This window comes from Amphichorda felina (genome assembly GCF_050947745.1).
Source record: "Amphichorda felina strain 45539 chromosome Unknown scaffold_8, whole genome shotgun sequence".
In the NCBI taxonomy this organism is placed as follows: Eukaryota; Fungi; Ascomycota; class Sordariomycetes; order Hypocreales; family Bionectriaceae; genus Amphichorda; species Amphichorda felina.
In genome coordinates this window covers 304,780-321,967 of record NW_028145042.1, presented here as the reverse complement: position 1 = coordinate 321,967, position 17,188 = coordinate 304,780, and the positions used below count along the sequence as shown (strand labels likewise).

The 17,188-nt window shown below is 55.7% G+C and overlaps 6 protein-coding genes across 6 annotated transcripts; 5 read left to right on the top strand and 1 right to left on the bottom strand.

Annotated features, from left to right (window-relative positions):
- Window positions 1-3,399: 3,399 nt before the first annotated feature.
- tom22 (mitochondrial outer membrane translocase complex, subunit Tom22) lies at window positions 3,400-3,949 on the top strand (the record flags this gene model as incomplete). Its single annotated transcript, XM_083197147.1, has 2 exons — window positions 3,400-3,487; window positions 3,570-3,949. The coding sequence occupies 2 exons, from the start codon at window positions 3,400-3,402 to the stop codon at window positions 3,947-3,949; spliced, it is 468 nt and encodes a 155-aa protein (XP_083046615.1).
- A 634-nt stretch (window positions 3,950-4,583) lies between these two features.
- On the top strand, window positions 4,584-5,817 carry ACO1O0_007778 (uncharacterized protein; the record flags this gene model as incomplete). The annotated part of the gene is made up of 4 exons (XM_083197146.1): window positions 4,584-4,613; window positions 4,677-4,816; window positions 4,882-5,551; window positions 5,647-5,817. The coding sequence occupies 4 exons, from the start codon at window positions 4,584-4,586 to the stop codon at window positions 5,815-5,817; spliced, it is 1,011 nt and encodes a 336-aa protein (XP_083046614.1).
- Window positions 5,818-6,253: 436 nt separating this feature from the next.
- FZO1 (mitofusin) lies at window positions 6,254-8,983 on the bottom strand (the record flags this gene model as incomplete). The annotated part of the gene is made up of 2 exons (XM_083197145.1): window positions 6,254-6,600; window positions 6,652-8,983. 2 exons carry the CDS (start codon window positions 8,981-8,983, stop codon window positions 6,254-6,256), a joined length of 2,679 nt encoding a protein of 892 aa, XP_083046613.1.
- Window positions 8,984-9,452: 469 nt separating this feature from the next.
- On the top strand, window positions 9,453-10,312 carry DID4 (ESCRT-III subunit protein DID4; the record flags this gene model as incomplete). Its single annotated transcript, XM_083197144.1, has 4 exons — window positions 9,453-9,458; window positions 9,514-9,789; window positions 9,859-10,116; window positions 10,169-10,312. The coding sequence occupies 4 exons, from the start codon at window positions 9,453-9,455 to the stop codon at window positions 10,310-10,312; spliced, it is 684 nt and encodes a 227-aa protein (XP_083046612.1).
- A 959-nt stretch (window positions 10,313-11,271) lies between these two features.
- Window positions 11,272-12,750, top strand: ACO1O0_007775 (uncharacterized protein; the record flags this gene model as incomplete). Its single annotated transcript, XM_083197143.1, has 1 exon — window positions 11,272-12,750. One exon carries the CDS (start codon window positions 11,272-11,274, stop codon window positions 12,748-12,750), a length of 1,479 nt encoding a protein of 492 aa, XP_083046611.1.
- A 2,100-nt stretch (window positions 12,751-14,850) lies between these two features.
- On the top strand, window positions 14,851-16,805 carry MgPP2CL-1 (phosphatase 2C-like domain-containing protein; the record flags this gene model as incomplete). The annotated part of the gene is made up of 2 exons (XM_083197142.1): window positions 14,851-16,185; window positions 16,245-16,805. 2 exons carry the CDS (start codon window positions 14,851-14,853, stop codon window positions 16,803-16,805), a joined length of 1,896 nt encoding a protein of 631 aa, XP_083046610.1.
- Window positions 16,806-17,188: the final 383 nt, after the last annotated feature.

Below are 17,188 nucleotides of genomic sequence, written 5' to 3'. Positions count from 1 at the left end.
GTTCGTGTCAAGAGCATCTGCAAGACCCTTTTTCAGTGTGGTTACGCGTTCCCTCCAGCCAAGGCTCTCCTGTGCAACATCCCAACAGGTTCACCATCTCGCCATCCCTACCCGCTGTCCCGTGCTCGTAGCCACAGTAGTGATTGTGAACAAGTCGACCCGTCAGGATGCTGCGTCCAGCCGTCCGCCAGATCCGTGCGTCTCGGATGGAGGATCCGATGTTCATGGGTCGTACTCGTAGACGGGCACCATGACCGAGCCATGCTACATTGTAATAACACCAAACCCATTGAGATCGACGGGCTTCCTCCCAGACAAACCATTCGAGACCAGCCCACCCCTTTCTGCCACGTCCGTCTCAGGGTCGGGTGACCTGTCTACCCTCACCGTCTATTCGCCTGCACTGCTGCAGTGTAGGATTTCCCCAGATTCTCTGGCCCGTTTGAACTTGGCGTTGCCGGATAGACCCGCCAGCCGGGCTCCCATGATCAATGCAATCCCGCTTGCGGAAGCAGGAACCAGATTGCCAGAGCGCTACGCTCGTAGGAGAGTAGCAGTATGACCTGGGGTAGCGAACCCACCATCACGAAAGCCGAGACTTCTCTTTTTTTTCCTTCTTCTTTGCATGAAGTCGGCGGCCGTCGGCAAAGTGGTGCCATGCCGTATACGTACCGGTACCTTGGCCACAGCGGTGTCTCTGTACCCGCAGTCCCGCACCATCGCACCCTTCCTCCGCCCTGGCCGGAGCTCACGGGCCCCACCGTCCGGGCGACTCGGCCGGCAAGGCGTGCTGGCCTGACCAGATCACGGCGTCAACCCTACAGTAAGTCAATAGTCATCCGCGCCGCCCGGTTTCCCAAATCGGATTTCCATTACCCCCAGCTTTCTCCCCGGCCCGTTTCCATTACCCCCAGGTTACATGATTGTGCAGCAACACACCGTAATATACGTTGCTCGTACCGCTCCAGTGCTACCCCAGGCCAAGAACCCCGAGCGTCGACCACTTACGGCCCCCTCACCCCGCCTGGCCAGCCTAGCCCTTGCCCTGGGAGAAGGAAAACTCCTGGGCAAATTTCCACAATGTTTCTTGCGTATCACGTATGTACTCGTACTCGTACGTACTAGATGTATGTGACTAGCATGATGGAATTATTTTGCAGGTCACACCACCCCACTGCTCCGCCCGGCGATGCCGCTGCACCTGGGCATTGGCAGCCAGAGGCACGCCATTACCAAATCCTTCCCCTTAGGTAAGATACCCGGCCCCCCTGCACCCCGCATCGACAAAACAGTCGTCCCCAGAAATGGCCCAGTCTAAACGCCGGCACTGCATCACGAGGACGGCAGAGACTTTTTTTTTTATGTTCAGATCTGGCATTCCCATTCTTCACCGGGGGGCGTGTCGGTGCCTGATTCTCATGCCGTCGAGAGCATGCAATTGTGATTACTGCTTATGTATGCAATTCGTCACGCGCCCCCCCCCTTTTGGCGCTTCCAACTTGTTACATAATTATTCAGGAACCTTGCTGGGCACAAACATTCTGGGACGTCCAAAGTTTGTTGCTGTTGGTCCTCCTGGGGGCTCCGGATGGCCGAGTTTGCACTTCGCATTCATGTCTAGTTGCTTCTATTTTTGCCCCTTCCAGGTCCACTGGCGCTAAAACACGAAGCGCACCGCCACCACCGCCAATGCGCCCTACTGGAGTCGAGAACGGACATTCACCGAACTCCACAGATTGTAGGACGCGCATTCCTTTCTATTGGTATTGTCGACTAGTTTGTTCCCAAATTTTCAGGTCACCAGGACCGTGTCTTACAGTAGTTTACGGGGTAGGTACGGAGTACGAGTACTGGTGGTTCGTGCTAGACCGAACCTCACCGACTTGGTCATCTTAACAGACCCGGTGAGCCGTCACCCCCAGCCACGTTGGTCCAACGACCAGTCGTCAGGTGATGATAATGTTAGGCACAATGCACTATTCAATCCCAATACGGAGTACTTCGTACAATCCAATGCAATTCAACGCCTTCCATCCCATATTGATTGATTTAATATAACTTTTAACCATATTAACATATGATAATATAGAATACCTATTTTTCCAAGCTTATATAAGTAGTATACCTTTTTTTATGATTTCCGGCTTCTTTTCCCCCTCTTAAGAGGCATATGACCCAACATTGGGTGACGACTGACAAGCGGAGGTTGGCCCGACAGAACGTTCATAGAAAATTGTCTCCGCCACGTGGTCATCATAATGACGGGATAGACCTTTTTCGTTGTTCGGATGGATATCTGTATTGCACCATTTTCCATGTACATGAGCCCAACGCCAATGCAAGGTAATATCGTACTCGTTAGCTGGGGGGGAGAGGGAACGGTCTGACCGGGATTGCGTGCCAGCAGCTCGCGAAGAGGCGTTGGCTGGCATGTAGACGGGGTCTCTGCAGATAAGGCGTTTTGGGGATTGATAATTTTGCAGGTACGTACAAATACGTAGTACATGTACGAATACATGCGTATGTAGGTAGTAGCTTCGCAGGTGGCCCGTACTATTATGCAGCAGGCCAACTGGAAGAGACTTATGCGGACCCTAAGACGGGCAAACGGGAAATGCTTGGCAAAGCTCACTCGCTACCTATTAAATGAGTGAAGACCCGGCAAAGACCCCATAACTAATCGCAAAATGTTTCCTGCACCTGCATTGTAAACAGATCTGATGCAGCCCCGTGGGATTTGAATACGCGAAGTATTGCTGTGCAGCTTTCTTTTCACTCAGCTGTGTCTTGGCATCGCCCTCTGGTTCCTACCAACAAGGTGTGACTTTCTGGGGGAGCCAACCCAAGAGCCTAAGGATCCCTCAAGAGGTAGATGACAGGAAGGATAGACCACAATTGCGGAGATACCTTTACCGTACTGAAGAAGATTTGGTAAGCAAAGATGTTTGAGAGTCGTTGAAGAATAGGTGCTCGCCCAGTATCATCATCGTAATGCGTGCACGTGATCGACGTAGAAAGCTCGGCTAAACACTATCGTGGGTCTCTGGCGCGGTCGGCAGGACCAGCCCAAAATTTTTGAGCCTCGAGCCGACGTATCGTGACGCAGCTCCAAACCATCCATTCCCCCCTATCAACCTCTAACCCACGACACCATCAGGTTCCAGTCCTTCCCAAGCCTCCTGTGCTATAGAGACAGCGGCAGAATACTCGCGACGCTCTAATTTTCGACGACACGGCCCAGTTCGGACACTGAGCTTGGACAGCTGAGACCAGCTTCAACGCCACTCAACTCGGCATCGACCCCAGCGAAACAGCTCCGGCTTGCCAAATAACTGCGCAGAACCCAGCGCAGTTCCTCCTACCGACTCTTCACATCCTAACTACCTACCAACCGCCAACATGGTCACTCTCACCGAGGTTGAGGACGAGCACTTCCAGGGCAACCAGCCTGGACCCGATGTTGATGAGGAAGACTTCACCGATACTGGTACGTCAGCCGCCGCACGCAGAATGCGCTTCTTCTCACACTCCTGATTGCCCGGCCGCGTCTCTAACCTCCGCACCTGCAGACTCCGAGATCTCCAACGAGTCCGAGTACGACCCCACCGAAGAGACGCTCGCCGAGCGCCTATACGCCCTACGCGACATCATCCCACCCACGACGCGCAGCTGGGTCTCGGGCAAGTTCAACACCGTCTCGAGCGCCGCATGGACGGCCCTGTCGTTTAGCGGCAAAGCCTCGTGGGTCATCACCACGTCGGCACTCTTCTTCGGCGTGCCCTTTGCGCTGTCCTTTTCCGAGGACCAGCAGCTCACCGCCATGGAGCAGGAGTATAACATGCGCCAGCAGGGCAGCGAGCTGCTGACGGCCGGCTCTGAGGGCGACCAGACCACGGCGGACAAGGTCGGCGCGGCGATTGGTGACGGCCAGGCCAAGCCTGCCCTGTAAATCAGAAATATATGTGCTGAAGGAGGGCGAGGGTGGTGGTGGTGAGGGGCTGGTCTCTGCACTCTCACTGCGTTGAAGGGTACAGTTCGCCCCAAGACGCTTGTATAATAATGGCATGGCTGGAAATATTGGCCGGCGGCACCGCTTGACGAATTATGGGGATGAACGCGGGTAAATGAGGCTGTAGGAGGCCCGGTGTATGCGATCTCATCTCCAGAAATGGTGTCTTCTCATGTATTTTGTCATCCTAGACTTCAATTCATTTTGGCAGTGAATCTGGGTCTTGTCAAATCTTCGTGCTAAAGTCTTTGTGCTTGGACTGAACTGTATCTCACTTCAGTTCCAGGGGTCCTCGATATCGCTAGTGGTATGCCCCTTAATAGAAAGTAACACGGAATAAACAACAAATTGGCAAACACTAACGCAAATCTATGAGAGCAACTCACTGTAGAGGTCAACTACAAAAGTTATTCATTCCACGTGTGGTTGTCGTAGTTCTAAACCAAAGTTGAGCACGCCGTGCTGTAGGGTAGCAGTTGTCGAGTGGAACGGTGTTTCATCTCAACGAACCTCACTTGGTTTCTGTATGCCCAACCCTACCCAACCCCAAGTTACATACATAGTATGAACTAAAATGGACTTTATAGCACTCCCGAAAATCGAAGTGAGGAATTCCTCAAAATGACTATTTCTCTGGGCAGGAAAAGAAAAACTAATGGTATCTTAGTTACACGCTCATCTTACGGGCAGCGTCTCCAGACGCAGCCTCCATGAGATATGGCTCAAGAAGAAGGCAGCCGGTGAGACAGATCTTGAGGATCCCCTCATCGTCATGCCTGAGGGCAAACATGACTACGATCTCAAGACGTGCGCCCACTTATCACATTCGCAGCAGATCTGGAGGTAGACGCATCTAACTAACACCACGTCAGCTTCTTCCCCCTCTTTAGCAGCTACATCTACAACCTCCTTACCGACGCGCCCTCTATCCGCTACGCCACCACCTCGGTTCTCCGCGACTTCGCCAGCGACGGCGTCGTCTACCTCGAGCTGCGCACCACCCCGCGCTCCACGCCCCATCTCTCCGCCGACGAGTACGTCTCTATCCTGCTGGACACCATCGCCGCCTTCGAGGCCGACAGCCACTCCACCCTGCACACCCGGCTCATCCTCTCGATTGACCGCCGCCACGACCTCCCCACCGCGACGTCCGTCCTTGACCTCGCCCTCCGCCACCGCGGCCGCGTCGCAGGCATCGACCTATGCGGCGACCCCACGGCCCGGCCCGGCGGCGAGGTCGCCCTCTTCACGCCCGTCTTCCGGCGCGCCCGCGGGGAGGGGCTGGGCATCACGGTGCACTTCGCCGAGGCCGAGGCCAGCGGGTCGCGGGCGGAGCTGGACGAGCTGCTGTCGTGGCGGCCCGACCGGCTGGGCCACGTCATCTGGGAGGACGAGGCGGCGCGGCGGGTCATTGCCGAGAGGGGCCTGTGTCTCGAGCTGTGCCTGAGCTGCAACGTGCAGGCGGGGATGGTGAAGGGTGGGTTTGAGGGGCATCACTTTGGCGAGTGGAGGGGGGTTGAGGGGCCGAGGATATCACTGGGGGTGAGTTGATTTTCTCCGTGCGGTGTGTGTGTGTGTGTGTGTGTATGTGAATGAGTGAGTGAGTGATGGGACGATGAGCTGACCCTGTTTGCCAGACGGATGATGTGGGCGTCTTTGGGAGCCCCTTGTCGGAAGAGTATCGCCTCGTTGCTCAGCACTTCAAGCTGGACAAGGCGGAGGTCAACTCACTCGCGAGACAGAGCATTGATGCAATCTTTGGAGGGGAAGAGGAGAAGCAACGACTTAGGGATATAATGTGGTCATGATTGATGATGGTACACTGATAGATGATGGTACACTGATAGATGATGGTACACTGATAGATGATGGTACACTGATAGATGATGGTACACTGATAGATGATGGTACACTGATAGATGATGGTACACTGATAGATGATGGTACACTGATAGATGATGGTACACTGATAGATGATGGTACACTGATAGATGATGGTACACTGATAGATGATGGTACACTGATAGATGATGGTACACTGATAGATGATATACGAGCAAGCATTTGTTTGTTTCAAATAGTTTCGGGATTGGAGGGGTAACCTCGTCTTAACCATATGTGCCAACTATGTACAATGAACCTAGGGGAGAATAAGTGGCCGCCTTGGGCCTTACTGTGAGATACCCGTATAAAAAAACATCCAAGCCACCCGCTGCAACGCCATACCAGTCCACATCACGTCATTTATACCGACCCCTGCGGAGGGTTATCCAGATCTACCCCCATGACCATATTGCGCTGCTCCTCGCTGTCTCTCACGAGTCGCGTAAAGTACTTGGACGCCCGGTCGCTCTCGCCCTTGACCTTGGTTGTCTCCTCGCGGCGGGTGCCCAGTTCCTTGACGCTTTGGTCGAGGCCGACGCGGAGATTGTCGGCAGGGACGCGCAGCACGCGGCGCACGGATGATGCGATGCGGGATGAGTTGCCGTGGACATAATCGAGCTCGGCGAGCTGTGTCGATATCTTGGTGGCGAGACGATGGGGCAGTGAGTTTGGTATTTGCTGGATGATATATGCAGAAGCGGCAAAGACTGTAAAAATGTTAGCCCGATTTATTTCAATTGAGAATCTCCGTCACTCACTAGCCGCGAAAATGCCGGGCAGAATCAAGTGCCGTAGGCCGTCGTTGCCCAGCAGTCGAGTTGCCGCCATAGCCTGGTCCACCCAAGTGCTCATCCCAATCATCCGAGGCACCACGGCTGTGGCCACTGTTAGGGCCATGCCAGTCCCCGCATACTTCTCTTGCCGCTGAATGAGCGTCGACCAGTCGACGAAATCCCAGAGCTCGGTGGGAATATCCACCTGGCGGGCAAGCGCATCGCGCTTCCGTCGGAACATGACGTCCGGCCGGAATGTGAGGTTGTTAAACTCATCGCCGACATGTAGAATACCGAGTTGCTTGATCATGTTGACGCCCTGCACCGACTTGGCACGGGCAAACTCTTCGCACTGGTCGACCGACTCGGCAATGTGAGATAGCATCGCCTCCTTCAAGTCCTCGGCGTACTGGAACGCCCCGAAGACGCCAGGGTAGGGGACATCGTAGTGGGCACTGCCAGAATAGTCGATGGCGGATGTCAGCTCTCTCCGGGTGTGGTCGTACACCTCCTTGCATGTGTTCTCTATGTTGTGGTCAATCTGGTCGCCGACTTCTGACCTCGCCTTCCTGCTCGACTCGATTTGAGGTTCCAGCTCCTTGAGCTCCCGGGTTACACGCTCGAATTCCGACTGCGCCACTTCCCGGTTGACCGTCGCGAGTGTGTTGACGTCGTTAAGGATGTTGAGAAGGTATGTCCGCGCCGGGGCAAGTTTTGACCGAGCTCTCTTTTCTAGGACAAATCTGCGTAGGGATTGCTCTAGAGCCTCGAAGTCGCGGACCTTATCCAGATCCTTGCCCTTGCCCTTGCCACCGTCATCGCCAGGGTCGGAGTCTCCGCCACCGCCACTACTGCTTCCGCTACCGCTAGGTCCGCCCGGAGGCGATGGGCCGACGGGGACGGCGTTGCTGGACACGAAGTGGACGAGCTCTGACGATTCTTTGTGGGTCCTTGGACTGAGCCCCGAGACTTGATCCAAGATTTTCTCCTTGCACCGGCCCTGGTCGCGGATACCGTCGAATCCGTTTACAACGATGAAGAGATAGGCCTTCTCGGCTGCGGCCGCCCAGATGAACTCCCTGGCAGACTGCGTAAAATGGTTGGCAGCAGATACCACGAAAACGACGACGTCAATCTCCTCCTGCCGAGAAAAGATGGCTGTTGTCTTCGTTGTATCTGAGTTGAGACCCGGGGCGTCAATGAGAGCAATATCCACCACGCCATTGTTTAGTAGTGACTCGTCTATCGTCCGCGTATCCTTCACATAAATCTTGCACTGAGTATACTTTTCGTTATCAATGACAATATTTTCCAACTCTTTCAAAGGAAAAACTTCGTAGGTTGACTCGTCGTTGCGGTTGTAGACAGTGTCCATGTGGACGGCGTGGACTTCCTCAATGCCCGAGTTCTCTCTCGCATCCAACACCTCGCAGAATATGGCAGTACATGGCTGCTGATCTTCAGGTAGAATCTTGCGGCGGAGTAGGGCGTTACAAAACGTGGACTTGCCGGCGTTGAGGTCGCCCGTGATCAAGACCTTACTGGAGGTGTCGGTGATCCGTTCCCGCAAGGAGAGTAGGTGCTTGATGCTTGTGCTGATCTTTCCATCCAAAAGTGACGCTATAGAGCTCTTCTCCAGAGAGTGTACTAATTCAGCCTGGCTCAGAGCGCCCAGCTTCAAGTCTAGTTTGAGAATGGAGAACTCTTGGGCGATTTGGGGGGTGACCAAGCGTGGTTCTGGAGCCGGACGGTTCTCGGCAGCACGGCTAGATTCGGCGGTGCTATCCTCAGCACAAGTCATAGATCGCCGGAGGGTCGGGGGAGCGGCTTCGATACTGCGGGTGTCGACATCCCCCATAAATGTGTTGGAATGCTGTAGTCCAGGGCGCGAAGTTGGCCGCTCGGGCGATGAAGTTCCAGCCCGCTGGATGGAGGGATAGTGCGCCGGCCACGCCGTGTTCATATCCTGAAGTCCCTCCAGGAGCTCTAGCACCCTGTTGATGGACCGTCCCAGCTTCGCCCGTTGAGAGTTGTACCACATCTGGTGAATGGCGCCAGACTGGGGTCGGGTATAGTGGCCACCGGCGGCAGCGGCGGCCATGCCCGGGTGGTCCTCATCCCCTATGCTTCCTCCGTATCCTGAATCGACGTCGAGCATGTTCTGCAGCCGCGCCGCGTGTTCGGAGGTGGTGCCGTTGCCGACCGTCACGTATCTCATTCTCGAAGCCGAGGAGTTCGAGTCGCTTGGTGCACCGGCGTCGTTGGATTCCGGCCGTATGGGGGCCTTGCCCTTACCGGAGAAGTCGTCCTCGCTCATGATGAAGTGGGTTGTTCGAGCGGCATGGTCGTGGGAGGTGGGTTGTAGGACAAAAAGTTGAAGGTTGGTTGCCTTGGTAATCACCGTGGCATGATTTCGGGGCAACAGAGGCAAATTGACGTCTCCATTGCGACCGCGGCCCCGATTTTGGCCGCCAGTCTTGATTGGTTGAGATGGGGTGAGACACCAATTGTGTCGCCGGCAAAAGGTCGGAAACGGCGCTATCATCTTATCATGTGAGGGCAGCGCCAAGCGGTTGAATCGCCCGTGAAAGGAAGCCTGCCCGACAATTACGTAGTGGGTTGCACGTCGCGCATTCTTGGGCGTTGGACCGACCTGCCAGGCACCGCCCTCAACTCTCTGACTCCGTGGCCACGCCCCGAACATACGATCACTCCCACGATAGCCACTCCCTCGATCCAACCACATACCATCTCTCCGACGACGCATTGTATTTCTGCCGAGCATCATGAATGTAAGGGTGTCTCTGTTACACCTGTCCCATAGCCCCCAATGCTGATCGACATCAGATCTTAGAATGGGCGTTTGGGAAGCGCATGACGCCTGCTGAGCGTCTGCGCAAGAACCAGCGCATGCTCGACAAGGCCATCCGGGAGCTAGACCAGACCCGTGTCAAACTGGAGAAGCAGGAGAAGACCCTGATCCAACAAATAAAGACGAGCGCCAAGAACGGGCAGATGGGAGCATGCAAGATACAGGCTAAGGACTTGGTACGCACGCGGCGGTACATTGAGAAGTTTTACGGCATGCGGAGCCAGTTGCAGAAGATCTCTCTTCGTCTTCAGGTAAGAGGCGCCGCCCTTGAATCGTGTGCGCCGTGGAGGGTTCGCGGGGCTGACATGGGAGCAATCTAGACGTACCGGACGAACGAGCAGATGATGCAGGCCATGAAAGGCGCTACGATGGCACTAGGGAGTATGAACAAGTCGATGAATCTCCCGCAGCTCCAGCGGATAGCCATGGAGTTTGAGCGCGAGAACGACATCATGGAACAGAGGCAGGAGATGATGGATGATGCTGTCGACGATGCCATGGATGTGGGTGTTGAGGAGGAAGGAGATGAGGTGGTTGAGCAGGTCTTGGAAGAGATTGGTGTTGATTTCAATCAACAGGTGAGTCAACTTGTTCACCGTGTGATGAGGAGAGCTAACAAGGCGGTTGTAGCTCGGAGAGACGCCCACAGCAATAGGCGCCGAAACGAGGGCGGAGGGCCCGATTGCCCAAGCAGTTGGTGGAGGTGGAGGCCCAAGTGGAGGCGATCCCGTCGACGACGACCTCCAGGCTCGGCTGGACAGTCTGAGGAAGTAGATGTTTGGGTTAGGCGGGCAGCTCATGTTTTGGTCGATGAGCTTTGGAGGCCACAGAGTGACCAATGTGCTAATAGAGTCTGGACTCATTGATTGCCCTCGATCAGTGGGATATGTGGAATAGAGGAGATCGGACATGCTATTGGTGAGCTTGTCGAGGCATTGCAGGAGAGCAACAGTAGAAGATGGCGATATGGGGCGTTTGGGCACTGACGTACACTTTGAACTACCAGGAGTATAGGTCTAGCGACAGTATATTGGACGATTTCAAGCAAAAACCTGTTATATTAAGCAGTGCCCATGTTTAAGCACCAGGGCTCCTTGGCTGAAGCCTGGCCCTTGAGGCCGAACTACCAGGTACCTTAGGGTTGCATCGCTTTCCTGGTCAGCCAATACATCGTGAGGGCCGAAGTTTCTAGAAGATAACACTTCGCAGAGATACTACTCCGTAGTAATAGGCAGATTATTCTTCATTGTTTGACTAGTCTGAGACAGGCCGCCTGGGATTTCTATGTCTCGGCGAGTACTCCACGCACTGATTTTGTATTACTAGAGGGCGATGTGATATATGGCAGTCTGGTTAGGTATTAAGTAGGCGGGACAGACACATCTATCAAATCCCACTTGGAGGGACGTTGCCGCGCTCACACCAGCTGTATATCGAAGGCGGCCCAGTAACCACGTAGATGGATTTGACCATGGATTTGACCAGCGATTTTATTTTATTCAATCGGGACCCAGGCAACGCCGCTTTTAGACTGAGCATAAGCGAGTCCAGAAATAAACCCAATCTCAGTGAGCTCTTGACCTAATATGTCATCGCATATCCCGGTGGTTCAAATAGTATATAATTACGATATCTCCCGACCCTACGGAGTAGAGGTATAGTATATATGGGTATCCCCTTTCATAACACAATTTCCCAACAATAGAAGAAGGCAGAAGCTGTCCAACGTCGCCATGCCGGAGTTCCAGCTCTCTAGTATCGACGACCAGCTCGTCACGCCCGACAATCCACCGAGGACAGATCTTGATGGCATGGACCACGAGCGATGCGCCGCCCTCCATAATTACCTCGTTGACTACTGCCTTGCGGCCGATGGCCGGCTCGACCCAGCCGCTGAGGGCAGCCGCGCCACCTACTTCAGCACGCACGGCGACGCGGCTGAGGCCGTCCGTCCAAGACTGCATCCCTCCCTGGCCGCCTTCCTCGCTATAGCACGCACTCCCGATACCCCTCTCTTCTTCTTTGTTCAAGGCATGCCAGGCCCAGACAGCGACTTCTATGGCCTCTTCGACAACAACACGGCCGACGATGAGGACGAGCCCCAGGACTCCATCGTGCGTCTGTACGTCTCCCACATGGACGCCTGCGGCGGCAAGTCAGGCGGCGGCATGCTCTACCACCAGGGCCGCCACCTCGCCTCCTTCTTTGTGCACCCAGACGACACGGAGTGTGCGTTTCCAGTGGATGAGCACCCACAGAGCTGGCATCCCCTGGAGACCATCCTCTCCAACTGGATAGCCCTGATCCGCCTCGGCAAGGTCGTCGCCTCTTCCGCCGACGAACCGACCCTATACGGCAGCGTCAGGATCGGGAATTGGGAGTGGCGGCCGTATGGCCATGGCCAGATAACGGGGTGCGTCGCGGCGTGGGATCGGCTCTGCGACGCCATAGAGGTACGTCGTCGGCAGAACAGCGGCGCCACGGTCGACGATGACAACATGAGCCGTCCCAGTGAGCCCTTGCTCACGCCCGCGGCCATGGACGCAGCTAAAATCACGGATCCCTCTTTTGCACGCGCCTTCCTGGGCCTCGCGCACCGTCCCCGGCACATCCGACAGATCGCACCGGGGCTCTCCATCCCCCCCGCGGACGCGGCCGCTTTCACCGCCGCCCAGTCCTTCACCCACCTGCCCCGGCGCGTCCCCCAGTGGGACGGCACAGAGCGGGAGGGGATCGTGCCGCCCGTGTACATCTTCTTCAGCGAGGCGGGCGCTCCGCAGGTCGACGTTTCAGGCTGGAGGTCCTCGTTCCGCTACTACTGGGACGACGGGCACCGCACAGTACCAGGCGGCATCACATTCCCGTCCCGCGTGCCGCCAGGTGTCTACAGCGAGTGCGTCGTCCGGTCCGAGCCCGAGGTGACCGAGGAGGCGTTCCGGCTGCCGCTGCCCTTTAACCTGTACGGCGCGCGCTCCAGTAGCGGGGATGAAATGAAGGGTAGGGCAGCGGATGAGCTGTTCCAGCATGGATTCAAGCCTTTTGGGGGAGACCCAAACCGGCCCCAGCGCCTGGAGCGGCTGCTGGACCACTGGGCAAACCTGGTCGAGCGGGAGGTCTGGTCTGTCGGGCCGCACGGGGTGCAGGGCTCAATCGAGGTGTTTAAGGATGCTACGATGGATTGGGCGGATTATGCAATCCCGTCGAGCTGGTGATCGTGGTGGATTCAAAACAACTTCTTCTTTTCTTTTCTCGAGGTAAGCAGTTGAGTGAGATAAACCCTCAATAATAGGACCAGCAGGAGATAGCTAAGCTATGGCAGAGGCATCTGCGCCGCCACCGCGGCCGGCTTCATCGCCGGCCTGATCTGCGGCTTGATCGGCTGGATCTTCGGCGGCGGCGTGGACTATGACGGAGGCGACGGGGGCAACTTGCGACTGCGCTATCACGTACACGTGCTTCTGCAACATGGGTTGGGACGAGTTGTGCGACAATCAGCGCTGGTCCATCGACAAGGTCCTTGGCGGCTAGACTGACTTCTAGCTAGACGCAGGCCTTCCTGGGGCCCGCAACTGCTTCTTTTGGGCGAGAAATCAGCGCCATGAGGGGTTTCGGATCATGGCCCAAGAGCGGAACGCGAACAACGTGCCCGGACATGTGGGGAGGTGTCAACTCTGGCGCGCATGAGACCTAGGTCACGGTGGTCACGTCCGTTACGTCCGTACAGTGCCTCTGCGCGGCCGGGCGAGGCGTCGCTCACCATCCTTGAGACCACGACTTTGACTAGGAAGCGGGTGAAGATCGTGGCCACTGTTGCGCTGGCTGTGTAGTGTTGTTGTTTACTAGGATTCTGACTGCACCGTTTGTCTTGGGGCAGCACTGTAGGCTAATGATATTTAGCTTTATTACCTACCTAGGTAAGAACCTTGTGGGTTCCCGAGTTAGTAGAAGAACTTGAACTTGGCTCAAGTTGGGCGTTCGAAAAGCGAATAGTAACGGCTTAAGATTTACGCCTAGTTTTGACCTCTGCTTTGTCTATGTCAAAGGGTAATGAAAAGCAAGATCGAATACCTATTTTATTAGTCGTTATGCGGATATAGTGGAGGATCATATGGCATGTGCGTGTGCTTCCCAATAGAGGTACCGTATGTATTATAGCTAATTAGTAGATGTCTTGTTTTGCTGGTGGTGCTCAGGGTGAGGACCTGAGCAAAGCGGCGGGGGCGCTATTCCTAATATAGCGGACGCTGAACTAAGTTAGTTATCACCATTTGTGTCTCGGTTATTTTTTCCGGCTGCTTGCTTGAACAGAGACGGATGAAGGTGCGGAGTACAAGTACAGTTGGCGCTGTGGCAGGCGGCAGGCAGGCAAGGCACATACCCAAGCGAATCAATCAAACGACGGAGGAGAATGCCAGACAAGCAGGGACCTGCTTGGTAATCAGGAAGCTAACTTAGAGTACTCGCACTACTTAGGTGGCCTGGAGATGCCGAATGGATCGGGCGGACGTGGTCTTGGTGGAGGTGAATGGGTGTCTCTGATGCAAGGGGAAAAACCTATCGAATAGTATAGAGAAAATAACGGCTCAAACACCAAGGAGGTAACCTAGTATTCGTACTTATACAAGGAACAGACCTCGAATTATGCAACGAATAAATCAATAGGTGCACGAAAAGCAATAGAAGGTTGGGTGCCTGCACAAAGCATAGTACTAATGAGTCCTGTCCTTTTTTTCGGCAGCCTTACCACGCCCTACGTCACCCGCTTGAGTGCTCTCCGCCACCCGTGCTACAGTGGGGTGTAGCATCCAGGATGGCCACCGCCTCAAGCCCGTTCACTGTTCAACAGCCTGGCGACTGATGAGCCACGCGCCCACGGCTGGCGACTGGCCCGCTACCCCACAGCTCCCGCCCATGCTCCCAGTCTCCCACCTGACAATTCATCCAGCTACTGCACGTCCACGGCCACGACCACCACCTGCGACACCACCCACATACTGACTACATACGACAGACCACCTACCGCATCATCTCCAATCCCCATTTCTCCCCTGTTTCCCACCCCTGTGGCAATTAAGCGACAACACACCACGTTTCCAGGCCTCCCCCCAATCGCCGGCTCGACGTTCCAACGTCCGCCATCTGCGCCCTCCGTCACTGACTCGACCTCGACCGATCGGATAGTGTGACCTGCACCATCATCGACCCTAGTCGTCGGTCTCCCTCTGCCCTGCGTGCTCCCGTCCCCGATCCACAAACTGGCAGGCAGCAAGCGTCGCAGTCTCTCCTCCCAAGGAGGAAGTCTGCTGAATAGGATGTTTGGCGGCGGCTCCAACTCCACCTCCTCCCCCGGTTCCAAGGCCGAGTCCGATCCCAACAAGCCCGACTCCAAGCCCAGGTCCCCGCCCCCCGACTCGAGCCCCAACAGTGCCCCGGCCCAGATCAAGACGACCGACCAGGCCGCCAGCGGTGAGAAGCGCAGTGGCAACGGCAGTCCCCCCAGCCGCAACGACAATGGCAGCTCCAACGACAAGAAGCGCAGGAGTAGCGGCGTTAGCAGCAAGGCCAGCAGCCTCCTCGCCTCAGCTAAGAACACGCTCAATTTCGCCCAGGTCGGCCGCAGCAACTCGGATCTGAGCGCCCAGACCCCCATCCAGAAGCTGGGTAAGCATGATCCCGCTCTGGCCGTGCCACAGGGCTCCCACAACAACTCGGCCGGCGAGTCCGTGCCCGGTCCGAAATCGACCTTCCGCGTCGGCGTCTGGGAGGATAGGAACAAGAAATGCCGCCGGACGATGGAGGACACGCATGCGTTCCTCTACAATTTCCTTCCCACCCCCGCCCCCGCAACCGACGGGTCGAGCAATGATAAGTCCGACAAGTCCGACGATGCCGACTCGACGCAGCAGGACATAGTCGAGTCGGACAATGGCTACTTTGCCATCTTTGACGGGCACGCAGGGACCTTTGCCGCCGATTGGTGCGGCAAGAAGGTGCATGTCATCCTAGAGGACACTGTCAGGAAAAACCCCAACACCCCGATGCCTGAACTCCTGGACCAGACGTTCACCGCCGTCGACGCCCAGCTGGAGAAGCTGCCGGTGAAGAATAGCGGCTGCACGGCGGCCATTGCTGTCCTGCGTTGGGAAGATCGCGTGCCTAGTGATAGATCTGCGACCGGCTCTCAGCCCATTGCACCCGCTGCCGCTGCCGCCTCCAAAGCCTCCAAGAGCTCCAAGTCCGAAGACGACAAACAGTCTGAGAAGGACAAGGACAAGGATGCGACGCCCACCGGCCCTGAAGCCGCCAGCGCACCATCTGCGGAGGCGGCTCACGCTCGGTTAAAGCCCACTGCGACCCGTCAGAGGGTCCTGTACACGGCCAATGTTGGAGACGCACGCATCATCTTGTGCCGCTCTGGAAAGGCTCTGCGCCTGTCATACGATCATAAGGGTAGCGACGAGAACGAGGGACGGCGTATTGCTAATGCCGGCGGTCTGATACTGAACAACCGCGTGAATGGAGTCTTGGCTGTTACAAGAGCGCTTGGCGATGCCTATATGAAGGACCTCGTCACAGGACATCCCTACACGACAGAGACGGTCATTCAGCCCGACAGTGACGAGTTTGTCATTATTGCTTGCGACGGTGTAAGTGCTTTTGCATGCTACTTTGTACTGAGGGCTTCTATGCTAACAGAGGGGGCTAGATTTGGGACGTATGTAGCGACCAGGAAGCCGTTGACCTAGTACGGAATATCCAGGATCCTGTGGCTGCCGCGAAACTTCTCGTGGAGCACGCGCTCAGCCGCTTCAGCACGGACAACCTGTCGTGCATGGTCGTCCGGTTTGAGAAGGAAGCTACGATTCAGAGCCAGAACAACAGAGACAGGGGCGTGGAGTCGGAGAATGGGTCGGCCAAGGTCAGCGAGGTGGACAAGCTCGTCAGCGAGACTAAGCAAAAGATTGCCGACGGCAGCGCCCCCGCGGTAGGCGTATCACCCAGCAATAGCGGACGCGGGCACGATCCTATACCGGTAGGCGAGGAGGAGTTTATCCCAACGACTCTTGACGGAGCCGTGTTGGAGGAGGAGCCTAGCACTATCTCTGACGAGGAGGAGGAGGAGGAGGAGGAGGAGGAGGATGAGGACAAGCCCGAGGAGAGCAACAAGGCGAAGCAGCCCGCGCTGGACACCGAGGCGAAGAACAAGGACACTTTGAAGCCCGGGACGGAGAAAGAAGAGGCTGCAGAGAAGACAAAGGAGTCGTAAGCAATTCCTTTGCTCGCTGTGTGCCACGTATGAAATTCTTTTGTTATTCGCATCATCTGCCAGGATGTGCCTTGTCTTTTGGAGGGGGTTAAACAACACAAGCAGGCTAGCATAAGAGGGGGTTAAAGGATCGCGCACGAACAAAATATGGCCTCTGACGAATTGAGTTGCTGCTACTACATACTATTGTTTCTGTTATTGCGTGGTTTCAAAGTATTCTGTGTTTTTTTGTTTTTTTTTGCTGGCTGGTTCATCAGTAGACAGCCGTTTTGGCTCGCCAGTTGTATGGGATACGGAAGGATCTGCATTCTGATCTGTTTTGCCCTTGGTAGTACTACTTAGCACCACTTGGTAGCTACGTTTCTGGGCTGTGTACGAAGTAT